This window comes from Setaria viridis, chromosome 2 (assembly GCF_005286985.2).
Source record: "Setaria viridis chromosome 2, Setaria_viridis_v4.0, whole genome shotgun sequence".
Classification (NCBI taxonomy): domain Eukaryota; kingdom Viridiplantae; phylum Streptophyta; class Magnoliopsida; order Poales; family Poaceae; genus Setaria; species Setaria viridis.
The window spans coordinates 29,392,118-29,414,183 of record NC_048264.2 but is presented as its reverse complement, the minus strand read 5'-3'; the positions used below and the strand labels follow the sequence as shown (position 1 = coordinate 29,414,183).

Sequence of the window (22,066 nt, the reverse complement as noted above, 5' to 3'; positions counted from 1 at the left end):
TATGGCCCTTCCGCCGGTCCAACCGCCGCCTGGGCCGACGGTAAGGTCCTTCCGCCGGCTGAGCCGGCGACAATAGCTTAATTTTACAATTTTTTCATCCGACTATGTATTTCTGCAAAATAAATATATATATAAATAAAAAAATTCTGCTAGGCCAGACGATGGGCCGCCACCTGTATAAGACGCTGGGCCGACTCCTGTGCCAGTTGCTGTCCGGCTCAGGCACTGCTAGGGTCTGCAATCCAAGGGCTTGGAACCCTTGCCTCTGCCTTTATACCAAAAAAAAAAAAACTGCCTTTCCTTCCTACCAGCGACGATCTTGGGCAGGTCTTCGTCGGGCGCTTCATCAGCGACAAGCCGATAAGCGTCCGCCAGGGTATGCCCGCCCGTTCCCTTAACCTTACCTTCGGACCTTCCTGCTGTGCGAAATCGAACACCCCCAAACCCTAATTTATGCTATTTTTGTATTCAGATCTGACCATGTATTTTACCTACTAACTTCGATTTTTGTATTCAGGTCTCACCATGTCCCACGTTGGGTGCGCCCTGGTGATGCTGATTTTTGACATGGCGAAACATCGAGCAATTTAATCCCATGGCTTCTTAGGTATTATCTATACGCATTTACTGTGACTGCTCTAACTAAACTAATTCATAGGACTCTGCTAGTGCTAGCTGGATATTATTTGTAACAGACATAAGATCCTTCAGTGCTGCATTTGCTCACAGTCCTGCTCCTAGTGAATTGGTAGCTTTGCTTTGCTCTAACTTCTCTGTGCAAAGACTGGTAACATCACTACCGCATTTATATTACTATCCATACACTCTTTTCTATTTGTGAAGGTTAAATAACCTCAAATTCTCCGAAATTGTCGGATCAATATTCTCTTGAGATTCTCGGATCAATACACATTCCACTATTTTCTCACTTCTCCTGCGTATGTCCTGCCATCCAGAGCTACATGCTGTTTCTGATAAACTATACAATATAATCAGAACAGCCTAGGATCCCCCAGTTCTTGGCTGTCCTCTTTGCTAGTTATTGAGAGATTCAACTGTGATATCACCAGGCTTTGCAGAGCGGACAGTTATAGCAAGAGAACCATCAGAATCTTAGTTATATATTTCTCGTTCCTAAACATAACAAAATTGCATTCATCTTCTCCCTGTGAATACGTATTAAATATATCTTTTAGCACAGAGTATGCCAAAATTATTGTCAGCAGCATCTACATTGATGCACTTGACATGAAGTTTAAGACGGCTTCTAGGTTCCTTAGAAGGTACAATTACAACCTAATAAGATGGACACCTTTTATGTTGGCCAATTGGCATAAAGCACAGCAAACATCATTAAATTCCATTTTCCTCTTGTTTGTGGGATGAAATTTACTTTTGCTGGTCCAGAAGTGGATATTAGGGAAAAAATTCTCTATGCAATGCTCTGCTCAATTTATCGACCACCGTTACATTCAATTGCATCATATACCTATGTAATACAGCGCACCTTGTGAAACCATGCATGGGGTAGACAATGCTCAAGTGGAATATCGACAGGATTCTGAGAAACCACTCGGGCACTGGCTTGAAGACATTGGAGCTTAATTTAGGTGCTGAAGACAGTACCTTTCCTTATATTGACAGTTGGCTCCAGGTTGCTGTTAGACCAGGGATTGAAAGGCTCAACCTTTTCCTATATAAAAAGTACAACTTCTCATGCTTGCTTTTTTCTGATGGTGTTAGAAACTCAATTCGGGATCTTCAACTTGACACTTGTGTTTTTCGTCCCACACCTGAACTTGGTCCCTTGAGAAGACTTACAAGCCTGAATCTGAGTTCGGTTCGTATTACGGGTGATGAATCAGAGTGCCTTCTTTCCAACTCCCTTGCTTTGGAGCAGTTGGAGCTCTATAGCTGCAAGGAGATCATTTTTCTGAAGATACCTTGTGTGCTGCAGCTGCCTGACTGTTCTTGATTGCTATAGGTTGCAGACAGTAGAGTGCAAAGCTCCAAATATCTCAATTATTGACTTTTCCGGAGATAATATAAAACTTTCATTTGGACAACTATTGAAAATGAAGAAATTGGACATGCACCAGTCAGATGTGGTGTGTTATGCTTGTGCTGAGCTTCCGTCCATTATGCCAAATCTTGAGACTCTTTTAATTGGTTTGGGTATTGAGGTATTCTCTTAAGACTTTAGGTGCTGCAGTGCAGCGATACATAGTCATACCCTGTGTGTGATCTTTCCAAACATGACATATTTATTGTGCAGGTGGTTAATGCACCAATGGTGCTTACCAAATTCCTCTACCTCAAGCATCTAACCATTCTGATTTCGGAAAGGACATTTTCCCCACCATATAATTATGTTTCTCTGGTTTATTTCTTTGATGCGTCTCCTTCCTTGGAGACTTTTTTCTTGGATGTAAGGCACTGTTCGTCCTATCCTTCGAAGGTATCTGGCCACTTTGTTAGGTCCATGATCTAATTTACTTTTCATCATCAGGTGCCTCATGAAGATGTGAAGCATGAATCAGTTTTTTGGAGGTTCCTCACATTTGGGGGAGCTGCCTGAACAACAACACAACTGCCTCAAGATTGTGGAGATCATAGGGTTTAGCTCTGCAAAGAGCTTGGTTGAGTTAACATGTTGCATTGTCAAGAACGCAGTCTCACTTGAGTGTCTTACATTGGACACCCTTCGTGATCCTTGGAGGTGCTCTGGGGAAGCTAATAAAACTTGCTGGCCCATTCACAATGATGTGCTCAAGGAAGCGTCTAGAGCGGTCGTGGCCATAAGAATGTATATTGAACACAAAGTTGCGCAACATCTAAGCTGATTGTTCTGGAGCCTTGTACACGGTGTCATTCCCGTTGATGATGGTACTACAGATCAAATTGCAGCCTGTAAGATGTTGATAATATCTGGAGGGTGGTAGATGGCATAAGTTATTGAGATTGCACCATGTGTGATCATTTTAGTGTAATTGGATAAGTATGCTGAATGTACTATTGTCACATAAGTTAGGTTGATATCGTAAGTTATTGTAATTGCATCATGTGCAATCGCTTAATGAACCTTGTTTTGGTTATTGGATAAGTTACTTTAACTGTGCGATATATTGTCACAATTTAGTTACAGATTAAACCATGTTTTGTTTCTTGAAAGATTAGAACCTGTTGATTGTTTAGGTTTCTTTGTATCCTGTATCATTTGTGTTGATTTTGGTTTCTAGCTAGATATGGTTTTATTTCTTCATCAGTTTTTTTTCCTTTAAAAAAGGTCTATTGTGTTGCCTACCTGATTCGATTCACTTATAGACGGATGCAACCCAAAAATCTTTGCAATGGTTGCCAAATCCACAAAGCGACAAGCCTACTTGGTAATGATACGGATTCTCAGGGTCTAGTAGGGTCTTCTTTTCTTTTCTTTTTTTTGAATCGAGACATCCCCGTTTCCATTACAGAATAACGAAAGAAACAGTAGCATGGGGGAAACTAGCAAGAATGTATTTTTACGCCCCCTAACCTGATTCAAGCTAGAAGCCTAAGCTACAACCGCGTAAAGAAAGAGAGTGAGGAAACGTCATGCTACAGTTTGGTAAAGATGTTTCTTGGCAAGAGAAACACCCGTCCTCACTGCAGTGCTCGTGTTCAGGCGCCCGGACCGTTTTCTCTTCTTGATCAGGGTCTAGTAGGGTCTAGTTGAGTGCAAAGAACCATCTCTCATGACCGCACCTCAAGATGATCAATATGTACATGCATTACACTCAGGGGGTGTTTGGATACGAGGTGCTAAACTTTAGCAGGGTCACATCGGATGTTCGGATATTAATTAGGAGGACTAACACGAGCTAATTACAAAACTAATTGCACAGACGGAACTAATTGCACAGATGGAGTCTAATTCGCGAGACGAAAGGCTAATTAATCCATCATTAGCAAATGGTTACTGTAGCATCACATTGTCAAATCATGGACTAATCAGGCTTAATAGATTCGTCTCGCGAATTAGACTCCATCTGTGCAATTAGTTTTGTAATTAGACTATGTTTAATACTCCTAATTAGTATCTAAACATCCGATGTGATAGGCAAAGTTTAGCGTAGTGTATCCAAACAGACCTAGTGCAATGGACACTGTTATGACAGCACTTCGAGCGCTTCATGTTAGCGACGATGGACAAGAGACAATACTCCCTGAACTGGAGAAGTTGCCGAATCCAATTGAGTTATGCTATTCCCAGAGTTGACCAGGGGTCAGCTAGATCTGAAGTTGTCGTAGAGACCTCCGTTGGAGAAGACACAGCAGTGATACTAGGACGCCTTGGGAGCGATGTTGCACGATACGATGAGTCGTATAATATGATATGCTTGTTGTACTTCATATGGTATTCTAAAACATTCTCTTGTTATCTGACTGAATATTCTGAAGATGAGATACCCTGTATTTTCACACTAGTCATCCAGATGATCCCCAAATTGTTTCAAAGACTCGGTCTGCTGCTCTATTTTACTACTCCATCCGTTTCAAATTGTAGGTCGTTTTAGCTTTTCTAGATTCATATATGTTTGTATACGCACACATGCATAGTAAAAACTATGTACCATCTACAATTTAGCACAGAGGACGTAGAATGTTGCAACAATAATGCCTTCAGCGCCCTTGTTTCTTCATAATCATTCATGAGAGCATACATAGATCTGGGCCTTTTCAAAATATCTGTACTCCTTGATCTGCATGCCACCGGTTACGGAAAAGTAGCTACATGTAAAACAGTACGAGGATCCGTAAGAAATTTTTTCTGAGATAGGCAAGCTTTTGAACAGAGTATTCAGTTCACGAGGGACGAAAAATTACAAAATTGTTACAACATTATATGGCGGCAGCTATCACCAGCAAGCACGGTATCCTGGTAGTGACTGCTTCAGTGCTAACCCTACAAGGGTAGGCCCTTTCCCTTGTTACAGGATTACTCCCTAGGCTAATTCTTGATCGTCAGGTCAAAGGTTGATTGCAGACTTCCTCATGTTAGAAGCTCCTGCAACGTGCTTGCTTCAAGCTACAGCCGTCTGATTCCCACCAACCCAATACTGCTTTACAGCATATAATATCTTCTCGCCCACGAGGGGACCGTCCTCATGATCGACCAACTTTGTGTTCCACCTCATGCCCTGAGCAAGGCTATTCACCTTGGTCAAGACGTCAACATCGTCCCGGACTATGACGGCACCTTCTGGCCTTAAGATGCGGTCCATCTCCAGGAGAATGTCCTCCATGCTGCACCTATTGTTAGTTTCAACAAATAAAATGGATAAGCACAGGAAATCAGAGCAATGGATTCGCTACAGAAGGCAAGAATAGCTTACTTGTTCTTATACAAAGTGAAAAGACCACTAGCATGGATAAGATCGTATGTCCTTGGATAAGTAGAGAAAGCCTCACACCTGGCATACATTGCATCAAATTGTAAAGTTCATGCCCATTAGAACATTACTTTTTTAGTACATATTTTGAGTGTAAAATGTCATACCAGTCATGGTATATGCCGATTAATCCTCGCTCATACACAGCACCCAGGGTAGGCATCTTCGCAATAGTTGGCACGACATTCATTACCCAAGATTTGGGGGACTCTATCGCAGCAGCGAATCCCCCAAAGCCTGCATTCATGTCCATAACATTCCTGTATCTACCAGTAAGTAAATATTTGTTCACAGCGCTATAAGCCTTCACATGCTTCTTCCACATTTTATTGTCTTTCTGAAAGGCCTGAGATGAAATCCCTGGAATCAAACCATTAGCAATTCTTGGAGGAACTGCATTGAGCCTGTCTGGGAAAGGCTTGATTGCTCCTCCAGCTACTTCACTTCCATCTTTTACATCTGGAACGGGTGTCACACAGGCCTTCATCTTCTTGTACCTGATGTAGCAGCAGCAAGTAAAAATTAGGAACAGGAAGGGATTATAGAAATGATTGATGTTGTTAACAAGATTACATGAATAGCATACCAGACATCATCTGGGTTTGTTGATTCACACATCTGCACAGTGGATTCACCCTGCCTAGAAGGACAAGACTCAGTGTTTACCCTTTTCCTCCATATTGCCATCTCACCCTTCTCTGAGACTTTTTCCCAACATAGAAGGTCCGCAATTTCCTCTATTCTGTTCTGCTCTGCTTCAAGATCCTTCTTTGTGCGCTGCCAACCCTTGTAGTTCACCTTCCAATTAATTGGAGGACCAGACAGAACCCAGTAGCCACCAGGCCTTAGAACCCTATCAACTTCCATCATGTACATTCCATCTGTGAAATGAGAAAATGGTTGAATTGTAAAACAAAATATGTAAAAGCATAGCATGAATATTCAAAGTATTAATGGTAACAAAATATTTGCTTTGATGTAGAATATAAAAGGATGCATGGTTAGGCTCACCATTAGCTCCCCATGGAATCAAACACCTTGAGCAATGGGCCATGTCAAAGGCCCTTGATGGATAAGGAAGTTTTATTGTACCAAGAACACCAATAACAGCAGGGACACCTCTCTCAAGAGCAAACTGCACTTGTGCCTCATGGGAATCTCTTGGTGCAAATGACATGGCCAAGACATTCCTCTTCAACAAATATGCTCCCCAGCTAGCCACCTGAAATAGTTTAGTGTGTTAAGACATGGACTAGACTTTATAGCTAAGCTTGAATTAGCAACAAGTATTATGCACTTTGACATTTTCTCTTACCCCGCAACCAGTGTCAAGAGCAGTTCTGACGGTTCCATTGGCGATCGGAATGACTGATGCCAGCTGATCAATGTACTTATCTGCTCCTTGAGGGAATTGTGTCCCTCCACCAGGGAATCTGAACACATTACCCTCATATTGAACCCAGTTCTGGATGGCTTTCTCAACTGTCAAGCTCTTATATGGGCAATTTGCAAAAGGAACATAGTCCCGACTCTTCGGCCATGGGAATGGAGCCACATATCCCTTTGGTGGTGGTATTAAACAGTGCAGCTTTTCCTTCTGCGGCGGGCAGTGCCTCTCTCTGTAGTTCATGTTCTCCCGAGGGAACTTCATCGCCCTGTTCTGATCTTGACAAGGGGTATAATCCGTGAATCGATCAGGGCACGGCTTGAACTTCTTCACCGGCAAAACAAGATCACTGGAGCTGCTGCCAGCTTTAGAATGGTGTGTGTCGAAGCTGAGGTTCGGCAAGATTGTGCAGTCGGTGCGCTTGGTGATCTCCAGCGCGATGCTGTCACCCTTGCCGAACCCGCTCTTCTGCCACGCACCGAGGATGTAGAAGAAGCAGCACATGCCAATGACTATGCATATGGACACCGTGCTCCTGGTCCTGTTGTCGGTGGAGCTCGCCTTGACAGCCATGGCTTACCCTGAGGAATTAAACACAAAATAGACAAAAGAAATTACCAACTAGTATGAAATGGTAGTAGAAAAACTAAAAGCAACCAGGATTAAACTAAATCAAGGAATTTCCCCTGACGCAATCATGCGCAGTACTAACTCATCTATCACATCAGTGCGCCCTAACCACCAAACTTTACCAAAATTGTAAAATGCCGTCAGATCCCTAGTTGCCAAGACGAGAACGATGTCAACAAGGGAACAATGCCGGCAACACGGTCTCCACAACAAATCAGCCGTCGCATTGCGGGTTTACCTAAAAGCATCCGAAGACGCCCCCAACGGCGGCAGTACCGGATCTTGGAGACGAGCACGAAGAAGGCATCTAAAAGAAGTGGGGGAGCAAAGGAGACGACGGCTCACCGGATGGATCCAGGGCAGAGTGCGCCGCCTCCTACGCGAACGCCAGCTTCGGTGGCGGCTGCAAAAATCTGAGGCTTTGGCCGGGGGGTTTTCAGGCTGTGGGTTTGTGTGATTTTCAGGGGAGGTGGAGTTGGGGTTCCCCCACCCGGCGGCTTTACAGTTCGGCTCCCACTCCCCCTTCTTCCACCTCCACCGACGGAGGAACAGTGCCCGCGCCGCAGGGTTTCGGAGAGAAAAAAGCGGAAAAAAATCGTTAGAGCTCGGGGCTTTGGAAGGAGGCGGTCGCTCCCGTTCTGGCTGAGCTGGCGGCCTAGCTTCCGCCTTCCGGGTTCGTGGATGGGGCGTGTAGCTGAGAGCCTGAGACCCGACCTGGTCAGAAGAACTCGAAGACTCAGGCAAAGAAGCAGGCACCATTCATCAACGGCAAATCGATAACACAGCATTGGCAAATTGTGCAATAGGTGGAGTTGTTTTCCTTCGATATTTTAGGCAATATAGGTAGAATTTTCATGTAGTTTTTTAGGTAAGATTATTGACTCTTCTCAAAGTGGTCAACAAAAGGAATGCCGTACAATACAAGCCAAAGACTACGTATACTTCCCACAATCATGAATAAGCGATATTATGTTGTTGTTTAAGTTAACCATTTCGAATTTTATAGACTATTTTTTATGCTTAATTTAGGTATATTAAAATGATCCAATTAATTTTATCTCAAGATACAGGATAGTTTAGTTCGTGCTGGTGACCGCATGCCAGCATTTCACGGTGGCGGTGAAATGAACTAGCATGGGCGCGAGCCTGCGAGTTCGGCTCCCATCCGAACTCACTCAAGCGCTCTAGTCAATGACGGATATGTTGGTCGAACGAGCACCAGGCCACCAGCCGCCATCCAAACAGCTTCATAGTCAGGGGCGGACAGGGCTTCATAGTCAGGAGGGCCAGCAGGGGCCATGGCCCCCCTCAACGAACTAGCAAAAAGTTTTTTTACCCCTTCATGAGAGAGACAAACGATCCAACGCATAGTGTAACAGACTAGCTAATGCTTATAATGATTAGTAACATTGATGCAGGTCGTAATTTAGTGTCGGTGTACCAAACAATCATTTTTTTTTTAATATGGGCCTCGCCATGGCTAGATGAGGGCATGCCTCTCATATGGTTCAAGAACGCACACATGATCCCAATCCCCTATTCCCCATACGCTGCTAGTTCGTCCCATCATTTTTTTTCCCGTTGCCTCTCACTATCCCTAAATGCATAGCTCTAAGTAAAAAATATTTTGCGGAACAGATATATTGAATGCTCGTTTGTAAAATTCCTGACTCCGCCCCTGTTCATAGTTCCTACTATATTTTTACAAATATCTATGACGAAAAGTTACTAGTAAAACTCAACTTATATTGTGAAGAAAGCACTATGGTATGGCCTAGTTGCAGTACTCTTATAATGGGTCGGGTATGAGCACAGCCTGCCCGACCCGGGCTAGAGATATTTTTTGGTTTTTGTTTGTGCGGGGGACAAACATCCCGGCCCGAGTTCGTACGAATGGTGGCGGTGACGAGCCGAGTGCAAAATTCTCGCATACAAATTGACTCGCGCAAGATCTCGTTCGCCCCGTTTACGAGAGCACCGGTAGCAGTGCAAGCGCGTGCCCGTGACCCAAACCCAAACCTCCCACGGCGAAACGTACTAAATCACGTGGGCCCCACGCGCAGCGGGTTGGTTGGGTGGACTCGCACTAATGAGATCACGTGGCGTGTGGGCCACGAGCGAGTGCACGGCTCGTGTGCGCGTGGAGGGTTGCCGGGTGGGCCCATCCGTCCAGATTCGAGATGGGCGTGTGGAATCGTCCTAAGACGACGGTTACGATCCACGACGCATGCGTCGACTCGAGTCAACACTCCACCGTCGACGCGGTCGCATATTCCAGGCCGCTTAACGCTTCGTACGTAGTCGACGGAGTGACTAGTCGTGACTCGTGACACTCCGTCGGTAGAGGCGCACCCGAACGGAGTTCGTTCACGATGCACCGACGGCTCCAGAGTCCTGAATGGCCCTGTCACGTTGGCGTCCGATAAATTGCATGAAAGAACTTTTCAAAAAGAATAATAAGTTCGGGCAACAAAAGTAAGGGAAGCTTTTCCTAAGTAAATGTGCGAATATGTAAAGCTCATAATATCAAGTCGGTAGGAAAAGTCACATTACATCATGTGATTTGGTTATCGCCAATACAGAACAATGAAACTGACCTACACTCAAGAGACCTACACTCAAGCATGTCTCTCTTTCTGACTTTAGAATTTCTCTGTATATCATGCCCTCTCCAAATTTCAGCCAAAGAGCAATCCTTTTTATTGCTACAAATGGATAGCTCAAAACAACAAGGAAAAACTAGATCCGAATAAAGTCTACTTAACCCCCTGTTTTTGCTAAACCGGTACACCTTTTGGCATAATTGGCTGATTTACATACCAATTTTTCTGACTAGATTGACACGTTGGCTGCCTACGTGGCAAATAAGTTTATGTCCAGACCATCCCTCCCCGTAAAAGTGCTAAGAGCAACTCCAAGAGTTCTTAAAAAATTCTTCCCCAAAACGAGGTATTAGGGACTATGCTAAAAAAAATTCACCCAAAAAATATATCAGCTCACAGCAGAACGCTAATAACTAGCCTCCTAATATTTCGAAACAGACTGCATCATCGTATTAGGCCTGTCTGTTTCTTCCCCGCCAGGTCTCCACGTCGTTGATTTTTCCTCCGTCAAAATCAGCAGCCCCTTGCGATCTCCAGCGACGCCGTGTCACCAGGAGATCACGTCGCCGACGGTACCCCTCCCGCGCGCTCAGCTTGAGTGTGAATCACATGATACGATACACGATAGTGTAGTAATTTTATTAGCAGTATAATCTGCAAACCCAAGCTACAATACATTGAGCAAGCATGGAAACAGCTAGCAAGAAGCTCCCCTGAGCGAGCTTGGTCACTCACGACGACACACGGCTGCCGCCGGAACCCCAACCTCTCCTTCCCGAGGTTGTACTCCACGTAGTAGTTCTGTTGCTGGAAGCTCCCGAGAATGATGGCCGGGCCGCTGCCCACGTCTCCGGCGCCTCCCAAGTCGGTGACCACGACGAGGCAGATGGCCTCGGCGGCGGCGGCGGGCGGGCACCGGAGCGCGGACACGAGGATGCAAGCCGGTGACGAATTTGGTGACGGCGCGACGGCCTGGCACGCGAAGGGTACCAGCAATGAGCAGGCTGGCGGTGGAGCTGGAGCCGTAGATGACGGCGTAGGGCGGGCAGACGGTGCCTACGATGCAGTTGTTGGCGAGGTGTGTGAGAATCGGTCGCGAGAATCGGGATTGGGAGGAACGCGAACGCTAAAATTTACGTGGTGGCAGGCTATTTTTTAACGTCGCAAAAAAATTAGAAAAGATTTAGGGAACTGTTGAAGTTTTTTTTATTTTTTTCCCTAAAGAAGATATTAGCAGTCTTTTGAATTTGCTATGACGCAACCCCGTCTCCATGTTTCTTTCGTTTCTCACTTGTTCCTAGCTCTCTGTCATCGGCCGCTGCGACCTGCAAGACGCCCATGCTCCTGGTTCCCTGTGCTTCTGCTCGTGCCCCTGCGCGGTAGCTAGCCCTGGTACTGCTGCTGCCTACTGCACGGCACATGGGCATCAGAGCCTCGACGCGGCACCTGCCCTGTGTTGCCGCCGTCTGCTGCTGTGCGTCGCACGGGCTACAGGGCCTCGATGCGGCACCTGACGCTGTGCCGCCGCCGCCGCCTGCCTCGCGGTGCACGGGCATCACGGCCTCGACTCGGCACCTGGCCGTACCTCGGTGTGGAGCGAGGGACGAGGAGATGCATATGTGTTGGATTGAGGCTAATTCAGTTGGATGACCATAAGGTCTGCTCAATTTCTGCACCCCATGCTTGCTATGCGTTCGATGAAATTTTCCTTTAGCAAAAATAGATGGCTCAGACCAAAATAATTATACAATCTGAGATTAGATTGGCTTGTAATTGGGCAGCTTGGAGTGCAGACACAATGATTGTAGCCCTATTCGCTTCAGCTTATTCAGCCGGCTTATCAGCCACCAAACAGTATTTTCCTTTCACAACAAATCACCCGTTTCAGCTTTTCAGCCGGCTTATAAGCTGAAGCGAACATGCCTAAGAGAGCTGCGCTAAGGAAGATTCTCCCTGGGGCATTGCCAAAGTCGCCACAGCTGTAATCGACGAAGCAATGTACTGCTACAATATCTGAAACTGAAGGTCGAGATGCCTAGTCTGTGGCCTTCTAGCTCCTGGACAGTTGTGATTTTGTTATTGAAGCCATTAGCTTTCAGTGCAAAAGATAGATTCATTTGGTGATCGACGTGGAGTGAACTGAAAGATGAAAAGGATACAGTGCTTGCTTCGCTTTGCCTGTACCCAGAATAGAGTGCTACATGATCCAGAAGCATAGAAGAATTGTGTCCTTGTGTAGTTTTCTTTTTCTTTGTAATGAAGCAACGTTGAAATGAATATATGAATACATTTTTGCAACTTTGGCTACTAAATGCTGAAAATAATTTTCAATGCTGGTTTGGCAGTGAGCCAGTGACCCCTGGCTCCGCCCCTGCAAGCAGTGGGTACGGTAGAGAAATAAAATACACCTTGACCTTGTTTAGTTCCTAATTTGGAAGTGTCAAAGTTAGGATTTTGTTATAAATGTGCAACTGTAACATTTCGTTTGTATTTGTGAATTATTGTCCAAACATTAACTAATTAGGCTCAAAAGATTCATCTCGCAGAGTACAACAAAACTATGCAATTAGTTTTTGATTTCATCTACATTTATTACTCTATGCATGTACCGCAAGTTTGATGTGATGGGAATCTTCTTTTTTCATAGTGGCAAAGTTGGGATTTCGAGGGAACTAATCATCCATCTCAGTTCAACACATGTTTGACTTCTCATCCATCGCTCTATCGCGAGGTAGGGCAAGGTGCCGTACTGCCATGTGGAGTCTTAGAGCTCTGCGCTGTGCAGCGAGTAGCGGCCGTACAGGATCAGGAGGTGCAGGACCCCGTGCACCAACAGGCTGCTGTGGCGCAGGCCTACGTACGCACAAGCTGCTGGGGCTGCCGCAAGCACAAGCACTGGCAGCGACAGGGCACTGGGAGCACAGGTTCCTTGCAGCCAACGGCGGCGAAGCAAGACACGAGCGAGAAACCAGAGAGAGACGGGGAGGGAGACATGGGAAGGGGGTTTTCTGGATCTCAGGGGCGTTTTTTTCCACTGTCTTATTTTTAGCACGTGTCACATCGAATGTTTAGATACTAATTAGGAGTATTAAACGTAGACTATTTACAAAACCAATTACATAAGTGGAGGCTAAACGGCGAGACGAATCTATTAAGCTTAATTAAGCCTAATTAATTCATCATTAGCAAATATTTACTGTAGCAACACATTGTCAAATCATGGACTAATTAGGCTTAATAGATTCGTCTCGCCGTTTAGCCTCCACTTATGTAATGGATTTTGTAAATAGTCTACGTTTAATACTCCTAATTAGTATCTAAACATTCGATGTGACGGGTACTAAAAATAAGTCAGTGGAAGAAAACAGGGCCTCAATGTATTAGCCGTGTAGGCTGCCGACATGTCATCCGGTCAGCAAAACCAGATTAAAAATCAACTAAATTAGCAAATCCCCGGTCAGCAAAACCAGATTAAAAATCAACTAAATTAGCAAATCCAATTTCAAGTCTGTGTTAAAGGTTAAGTCTGTGTTAAAGGTATATTTTGACCTGGTTTAGCAAAAATAAGGGGTTAAGTAAACTTTTTAATAGAATTAGGGGTTATATGGTCTAGCCTGTACTTAAGTAAGAGTAGTAATTTGGTTTTTTTCAAACAACGATATGTGCTGGCATGAGGCTCTCAGGCCCATTGGTGCCTGTTTGGCCGAGTCCCAAACACCGGAGGCACCGTGGATCCAGCCAGAGAGAGTGTGTGCGCTCGTTCTTTAGCGAGAGGGGGTTCTTGTGGGCTTGGATGGGATAGTGGCACCATGGGCATTGCAAGGTTACGGTGCTTCCGTCCGGTCGATCCCTGACAGCCCGATTTTTGTATGTTTTCCCGCTGATCCCCCGTGCCTCGTCTGCCTTTCCCTTTTCATCCATTTATGCTACCTCGTTCATTTAGGCTCCGTTTGGCTGCCAGAAACGTTTCAGTTTCTTCCCAGAATCACTAGAATCGCTACCAAACGGTGTTTTTTGAAGCATTTCGAATCAGAATTGGGAGAAACGTTTCACTTTTTTACCCTACAAGGGAGAAACAGGCAAAAGAATGTTTCACCCATTTCTGATTCACTTCCTTCTCATTTCAACTATCCTCCTTTATCAGAATCAGAATCTATCGAGTGAGACAAATGATTTTAGTGATTCACTAAACAAACGTTTTAAGTTAGAAACTAAATCCAAAATATTTCTGGATGAATTCGGAACCGTGCCAAACTGAATCCAAAATGTTAATAGATAAATCCGGAACCCTACCAAAGGGGCCTTATGCTACCGCTCTTGATTCCCGCGCACCTGCTCCACTGCCAATCGGTCATTTTGGCTTTTCCCGTTGCTGCTGCCACCAATACCGCTATCATTCTCTTTACGCATTTTTTTCACCCTTTTCACTTTTAACATGCCAAAAATATTTGGGGTCATGGAAAACACGGGGTAAAAATGGGTGGGAGAGCGACGATAAAAGCTACTCCCTCTGTTTCAAATTATAAGTTATTCCAAATTTTTTGAAGAGTCAAATCATTTTATATTTGATCAAAATTATAGAGAGGATAACAAAGATTCATATTACCAAATAGATATACTATAAAAAAATATTTAATGAAGAAACTAATGGTATTTATTTGGTATCTAGTATCCTCAATATTAGTATTTATTGTATAAATTTAATCAAACTTGAAATACTTTCAGTCTCCAAGAAAATTGAAATGCCTTGTAATTTGGAACGAAGGGAGTAGTTTCAAACAAGAGACTTTTAAAAAAAAGAAGAAATTCAACGGATACATGTATATATAAAAAGCTTGTAAAATCTAGCACTATCCTCCTCCTTACATAATAAGTAGGAAAGAGAAAATAATCTATTCAAATAGTAATGATAAAGATATTGGGCTTTCCGCCTTCTCTTTTTCATCAGAAAATCCTTCCGTGCTTTCCAAAACTGGCTTTTCATTTTTCATGCTGCATCAACAGTAATAGAGAAATAAGAAGTGTATCCAAAATCTATATGAGATGCAGTTGAGAGTTAGAAAAAAATAGCCCAAAAAAGGAATAATTTGATAACATCATCAGCCATGGTAGAAATAAACTAAGAATGGTTATGAGGAAAAAATGAATAAACACAACAATAACATACCGCTGGAGCAACGAGCCTGTTAGCTCAGAAAACTTAGCTTAAGAAAAACTGAAAGGAACAAAATCATTAAAAGCATGGTCTTCTGCTCATGAGGAAAATATCATATTACCAGTGAATGAAAAGTTTTCAACATAGTGAAATGCTTGCTTTGCTGAATCAATTACTCCATTAGTAATAGCACAGAACTAGATATAGGATTATTCATGAAAAAGGTAACAAATACCTCAAAGATTCTTATCATAAAAAATGCAAGCCATCAAATGAGAAAATGGCAGAAACTTATGACTATTAACCTTTGAATGTTATGGGACATGAGATGGAACATCTCTCTATAGAAGAATATCCAAGGTAGGCATGCTAGAGCTTAACAGCTACAAATTAAATAAGAAGAAAAAGAGAAGCATTTCGACAAAGTTCTAGTTCGAATCTGTTGTGCTCCAAATTTGCAACAAATGGTGGTTACAAAAGCTTGTTATGAAGAAGAACACGAAGTGGAGGAAATAGTTGTTAAAAATTAAAGATTTTAGGTTGCCATAATAATCAAATGGCGACAAATGCTTTCAAGAGAACGTATCTACAAAAACTTAGCAGCTTGCCACTTACAAATAGGCAACAACACCTCTATGGCTAGTAAAGTAAAACTAGTCACCATATTTTAGATTTTTACAGTACAAAGGCAAGTAAACAAGACATGATAGCTGATCTTAGTAGTTGCTGATCCTAAGTACATTTCATTCCATGAAAAGTTCACAATTTAAGTCTTAGTTTAGAAAGAAAAGATAAACCATCCTGCCCCACTCATGAGTTCATGACACACATAATAAAAAGATTAAAAAAATAACATGATGACAGTAGATCTATATATTCAAATAGCAAGTGGTATGCACGCAAGATCAAGTATATCTTTGCCTATTGTACCAGCCAATTATTGCATGAACTATATCACATAAAGTGCGAAATGAAAATTTCTACAGAAAGCTTTGACAGAGAACTTTTACTAGATAATGTGCCAAAAGAAATTTTCTATATAATTTTTCTAGATAAATACTGTACAATTTAATATAGATAACTTGCTAAAAGTTTATCTAGGAAGTTTGTCTACAAAACTTATCATAAGCAATTTTATGTAGATAAACTTTTAGGAAAAGCTTCCATAAAAAATTTTCTACAAACTTTTACATATAAGCTTATAATATATACAAAACTTTATGTGAAAATATTTTGGGAGAACTAGTCTACCAAATTTTTGTTAGAAATAAATAACTTTTCTACACAAATATTAATACCTAACTACTTTGGCCAAAACTTATACGTAAATTTTGGGAAAAAAATTGAAGCAAAACTTTCTAAACAAATATAGTCTAACAATTTGAAGAAAACTTTGTATAAAGAAATTTGTAGCAAAATTTCGAATCTAAAGTTTATAAAAAAATGTGTAGAAAAATTTCCAACAGGAATTTGTAAAAAAAAAGTTGCGTAACAAAATTTTGAAGCAAAACTGTGTAAAAAAATTGTAAGAAAAGTTTAAGGAAAAAATGTACAAAATATATATCTAATAAAAGTTTTGAAGAAAAAGTCTAAACAAAAAAAGAGTAAAATAATTCTAAAGCAAAACTTTGTACAGAATGTTGTGTTAAAAATATTTCGAAGCAAAAGTTTGAAAAAAAATTGTTACAGAATATTCAGTATAACTTCTCTACAACAATATTCAAAAAACTATTATAGTTAGATAACTTATCTAGACCACTTTACTAATAAATTTTAAAAATATTTTCTGAACAAATACTTTTTGTGAAAACATTTACTCAGAAAATATCCTAATAACTTTTTAGAGAAATGCTTCTTTTAGAAAAACTTCTTATCAAAACTTTGATGAATAACATATTCACAGAACTTTTTCTTTATGTTTTTGAAGAGAAGTTTTATTTATAAATCTTGTATAAATATATGCTAAAACTTATTCATAAAACTTATGAAGTAAAAATTTCTCATTAAACTTACATATTAAAAATTTTAGATAAATCTTTCTCAATTAAGTTAGATAATTAAATGTTTGCAATTTGATGAATAACTTATCAGGAGAGAAAGAGAATGGATAAATGAGAAGAGAAAGGTTTAATGAATAAGTTTTTAAAGAAAAGCATTTTTAGAAGAACTTATTAGCAGGACTTTTCTTTATGTTTTTAAGAGAATTTTTGTTTATAGCTCTTGTATAAATATATGCTAAAATTTATACATAAAACTTAAGAAGTAAAACTCTCTCATTAAACTTAGGTATTAAAAAGTTTACGATTAATCCTTCGCAATTAAGTTAGATAATCAATTGCTTGCTAGATAATTTTGTATAGAACTTATATGGAAAACTTGGAAAAAATTTCTAACATTCTATCTTGAAAACTTAGAATAAAAACATTTCACGAAAACCTTGACAAAGAAAATTACTCAAAATAAGCCTTATAGAGATAAAAAATTTAGAATAACTTATCAACATAATTTTTGTTTATAAGTTTTCAAGAGAACTTTGAGTTATGGCTCTTATATAAAACTAACATGAAAATCTTATGAAGATAACTTTTTAGGAAAAGATGTTCAAGAAAAACCGTGCTAGGAACTGCATAAACTTCTCAAATTAACATTCTTGTTAGGGCATAATCAGATACTGATCTAGCTCTCAAGTGACAATTTGACCTACCCTAGACAAATGAGTCAACAAACTGAAATGGCACATGCTATGGATATATGCACTCAGACAAATAAATCAAGTTCGATACCGTGATAAGACCAAAAAGAAAAATGCATAGGCGACTGGCCATTTCAAATATGATGCAAGAAATGGATCAATTTCATATTAGATAACTGAAAGGAAGTGCTCAGAAGTTGGTGGATTATCCTTAAAGTACAATTAGGTCGATGCCTTCGGTTCCAGTGGTATGGACAGCATGGTCCAGCTGGAAACTCATGCCAATCCTAACCACTCACTTCAAGCCAGTTCTCCTAAGTAGGTGTTCCCAACAGCCTTTTCCAGATTAAATTAGAATGTCATTTATATGTGCATAGCAGGCTATTCTTTGAAAGTTAAACAAACAAGAGTAATAGTAGTATCTAACCGAGAATAGTATGGAAAATTAAACTATAGTCATATATACTAATTAATAACACATTCAAATTATGCATATTAAGAACCTATTTAATCTAGAGGATTATTATTGGAGTTTCATACACCAATTCAAAGAAAATGGATCGTCTAAATTTACTCTACATGTCAACAGAAAGTACTTTACCATTTTGTATTCGAACAAGCTATCTATAGATATAGCCCACTTCCGAAATGTTGTCAGTTCCAAAGAAAAAACAAGTTGCTAAACCAGACCTATTGCATCGATGGTAGTTGATCTAGATTGATATAGGAAGAAGGTGTAGACCATCAAGACCTAAGGATTATTGTTTGTGAAATCTGACCATGCCACCTTGTTCCAAAATGCTCGGACGAGTGCTTAGTTTGCTGCTTTTGCAGGATTATTGTGGCTCATTTAGGAGTTTAGAGATCTCACCGAGCTTTGGAGCCAGAGTGGATTGTTATCTTCCTCTAGGTTCAGACTTCAAAGTCCCTACAACCAGTTATCAATTAGCATCAACGAAGCATGTATCAGTTTTTCAAAACGTAAAATGAGTATCAGAGATTCGTGCTAATTACCTTGCTCAACATTACACACGAACACAGAAGGGGAGGATTGGGAGAAAGGAAGCAGAGAGACAAGTCAACCACCTTGCCCAGCATCGTTGCAAGATCAGAGAGCATGGAGACCAGCCCCACGAGCAGCATGACACCCCACCGCGGAGACCAACGCGGGAAGGAGAAGATGAGGGGGGTAGGCTATAGCGATGAAACCCAACCTCCACTAGGAGCGGGCTCCGCGGGTCCCGTGCCATCCCCGCCGTCGGTATGGGAGGCTGCCTGGACGGGATCCGCCGCCGTCGCGGAATCCGAAGCCGACTGGCGTGTGGCTCTGGCGAGCAGGATTCGAAGGCACGTGCTCGGATTGGGCTGCTCCACCGGCACTCCAACCACCGCGTTGTACATTGCGTCGCTCCCCCGCGGTCAGATCTCGACGCCGTTGCCGCAAGTCCGGCCACCACAGCAGCTCACCTCCTGGTGACAAGCTGCGGGCGCGGGCTGAGCCCCTTCCGCTGGCAATGGGCACCTCCCCTCCCCAACGGCAAGCAGTGAAGGCGAGATGACGAAACCCTAGGGTGATGCGCGAGAGCGGAACAGATGAGAGAGATAAAGTGATAGATTGTATAATGCACGATGTATTCCTCAATAGCAACAGTTGTATACATATAGACCACATGGGGAGCCGGATACGGCAGGCCCATGGGCTGTGACACGCTTACAATCCAACACTCCCCCGCAGTCGGAACTGGGAGCACCGCGAACATTAAGACTGGACCTAAACTCAACAAAGACGGACGTCGGCAGCCCTTTGGTGAAGATGTCGGCATACTGTGAGGTAGTAGGGACATGTAGAACTTGAACTTCTCCAAGGGCCACGCGGTCACGAACAAAGTGTAGGTCAATCTCCACATGTTTGGTCCGCTGATGCTGAACGGGGTTGGTGGATAAATAAACGGCACTGACATTGTCACAATACACAACTGTAGCTCGTCGAAGAGGGCAATGGAGTTCAAGAAGAAGCTGTCGTAGCCAACACGCCTCTGCAACCCCATTGGCAACAACGCGATACTCAGCCTCTGCACTAGATCTAGACACAGTTCCCTGACGCTTGGAGGACCATGAGACCAAATTATCACCCAAGAAAACGCCATAGCCAAAAGTGGATCGGCGAGTCTCAGGGCAACCAGCCCAATCGGCGTCGGAGTACACAGTGAGATCAGTAGGCGAGGTGCGATGTAGGTGAAATCCAAGCTCCAAAGTTCCCTGGAGATAGCGCAGGATGCGCTTCATGGCAGCGAGATGAGGCTCTCTCGGATCATGCATATATAGACAAACTTGCTGAACAACATAGGCAATATCAGGACGGGTGAAGGTGAGATACTGAAGGGCACCGGCGATACTGCGATAATGTGAAGAATCAGCCACAGGAACACCATCAGCAGGTAGCTTTGCATGAGTATCAACAGGTGTACTGCAAGGCTTGCAGTCACGCATACCAGCACGGTCCAGAATATCCAGCATGTATTGCTTCTGAGAGAGGAACAACTCATCTGAGCGGCGATCAACAGAGACACCCAGAAAATGGTGGAGAGCACCCATGTCAGTCATAGAGAATTCCCGTTGCAGAGCTGCGATGATGCGCTGAAGGAAACTCTGTGACGAAGCAGTAAGAACAATATCATCCACATAGAGAAGCAAGAAGGCTGTGTCAGCACCCCACCGATATATGAATAGGGAGGTGTCCGCTTTGGACTCAACAAACCCAAGGGAGGTGATGTGACTGGCAAAGCGACTATGCCATGCTCGGGGAGCCTGCTTCAATCCATATAATGACTTGTTCAATCGGCAAACAAAATCGGGCTTGGAAGAATCAACAAACCCGGTTGGCTGCTGGCAATACACAGTCTCTGTCAAAATCCCATGGAGGAATGCATTCTTGACGTCCAGCTGATGAATGGGCCAGGAACGCGATAGAGCAAGTGTGAGCACAACGCGGACGGTAGCCGGTTTGACAACTGGACTGAAAGTCTCCTCGTAGTCAATACCAGGTCGTTGAGTGAAGCCTCTGAGAACCCATCGTGCCTTGTATCGATCAAGAGAACCGTTAGCCAAAAATTTATGACGAAAAATCCATTTACCGGTGACGATGTTCACTCCAGACGGACGAGGCACAAGGGTCCATGTGTCATTTGCCAGGAGGGCGTCGAACTCTGCTTGCATCGCGGCTCTCCAGTGAGGGTCGGCGAGCGTGGAACGAAAGCTCTTGGGAACGGCCGAGAGCGTTGTCGTGTGCAGGTTCAGACGATCAACTGGCTGGCGGAAACCAAACTTGCCTCGAGTCCTCATGCCGTGATCATTAACCACGGGCTCGATGAGTTGGGGCAGGGTAGAAGCCGTGCGGCCCCCTCTACTAGCAGCTACCTGCGACGAGGTGTCAGCAGGGGCAGCAGAGGGTGTCGCTGTCGTAGTTGAAGGCGCTGGTGCAGCCGGTGGCGGGCTGGCTACAGCCGAGCCACCTCCAGGTGATGCTGCCGTAGGTGCCTGGGCAGGTGGCAACGTGCCAGTGGCAGCCGTGGCTCCTCCACCTGCTGCCGAGGCTGCTCCAGCGGGTGCCAGCGAGCCGCCCGGGCTGGAGCCATGCTCAACAACGGGCGGCGCACCGGCTGGTGGTGGTGAGCCAGGGGGGTACCTGCAACCACAAAACGAGGCCCGATGGGCATAGTGGAAAAGTCATCCTCGCTCAAGAAGTCAAGAGTGGCTGGATCCGAAGGAGAGGTAGACATCGCTGAAAAGGGAAACATGGATTCATCGAACACTACATGCCGAGAGATGATAATTCGGTTGGAGTGTAAGTCGAGGCAGCGATATCCCTTGTGGTCGGATGAGTAGCCAAGGAAGACACAAAGTGATGAACGAGGGGCCAATTTATGTGGTGCGGTGGATGATAAATTGGGATAACAAGCACACCCAAAAACACGAAGATGTGAATAAGTGGGATGTGTGCCGTAGAGAGCATAGAATGGTGTCAGGCCATCAAGAGTCTTAGTGGGGTGACGGTTTAGAAGATATGTGGCAGTGTGGAGGGAGTCAACCCAGTAGACGGGTGGAAGACAAGCCTGAAATAAAAGCGAGCGCACAATGTTGTTAATGGTGCGAAGGGCGCGCTCGGCTTTA

At 43.3% G+C, this 22,066-nt stretch overlaps 1 protein-coding gene and 1 pseudogene across 2 annotated transcripts; one reads left to right on the top strand and one right to left on the bottom strand.

Annotated features, from left to right (window-relative positions):
* Positions 1-222: 222 nt before the first annotated feature.
* On the top strand, positions 223-3,119 carry LOC117845567 (uncharacterized; annotated as a pseudogene).
* Positions 3,120-4,794: 1,675 nt separating this feature from the next.
* Positions 4,795-8,119, bottom strand: LOC117845167 (probable methyltransferase PMT2). 2 transcript variants are annotated; one of them, XM_034726105.2, is made up of 7 exons: positions 7,685-8,119; positions 6,745-7,397; positions 6,441-6,651; positions 6,016-6,310; positions 5,537-5,926; positions 5,373-5,450; positions 4,795-5,289 (listed from the first exon to the last, which is right to left on the bottom strand). In XM_034726105.2, exons 2-7 carry the CDS (start codon positions 7,387-7,389, stop codon positions 5,061-5,063), a joined length of 1,848 nt encoding a protein of 615 aa, XP_034581996.1. In that variant the 5' UTR covers positions 7,390-7,397; positions 7,685-8,119; the 3' UTR covers positions 4,795-5,060. The 2 variants fall into 2 exon arrangements, with proteins under 2 accessions (XP_034581996.1, XP_034581995.1); XM_034726104.2 differs by having other exon boundaries at positions 7,792-8,117.
* Positions 8,120-22,066: the final 13,947 nt, after the last annotated feature.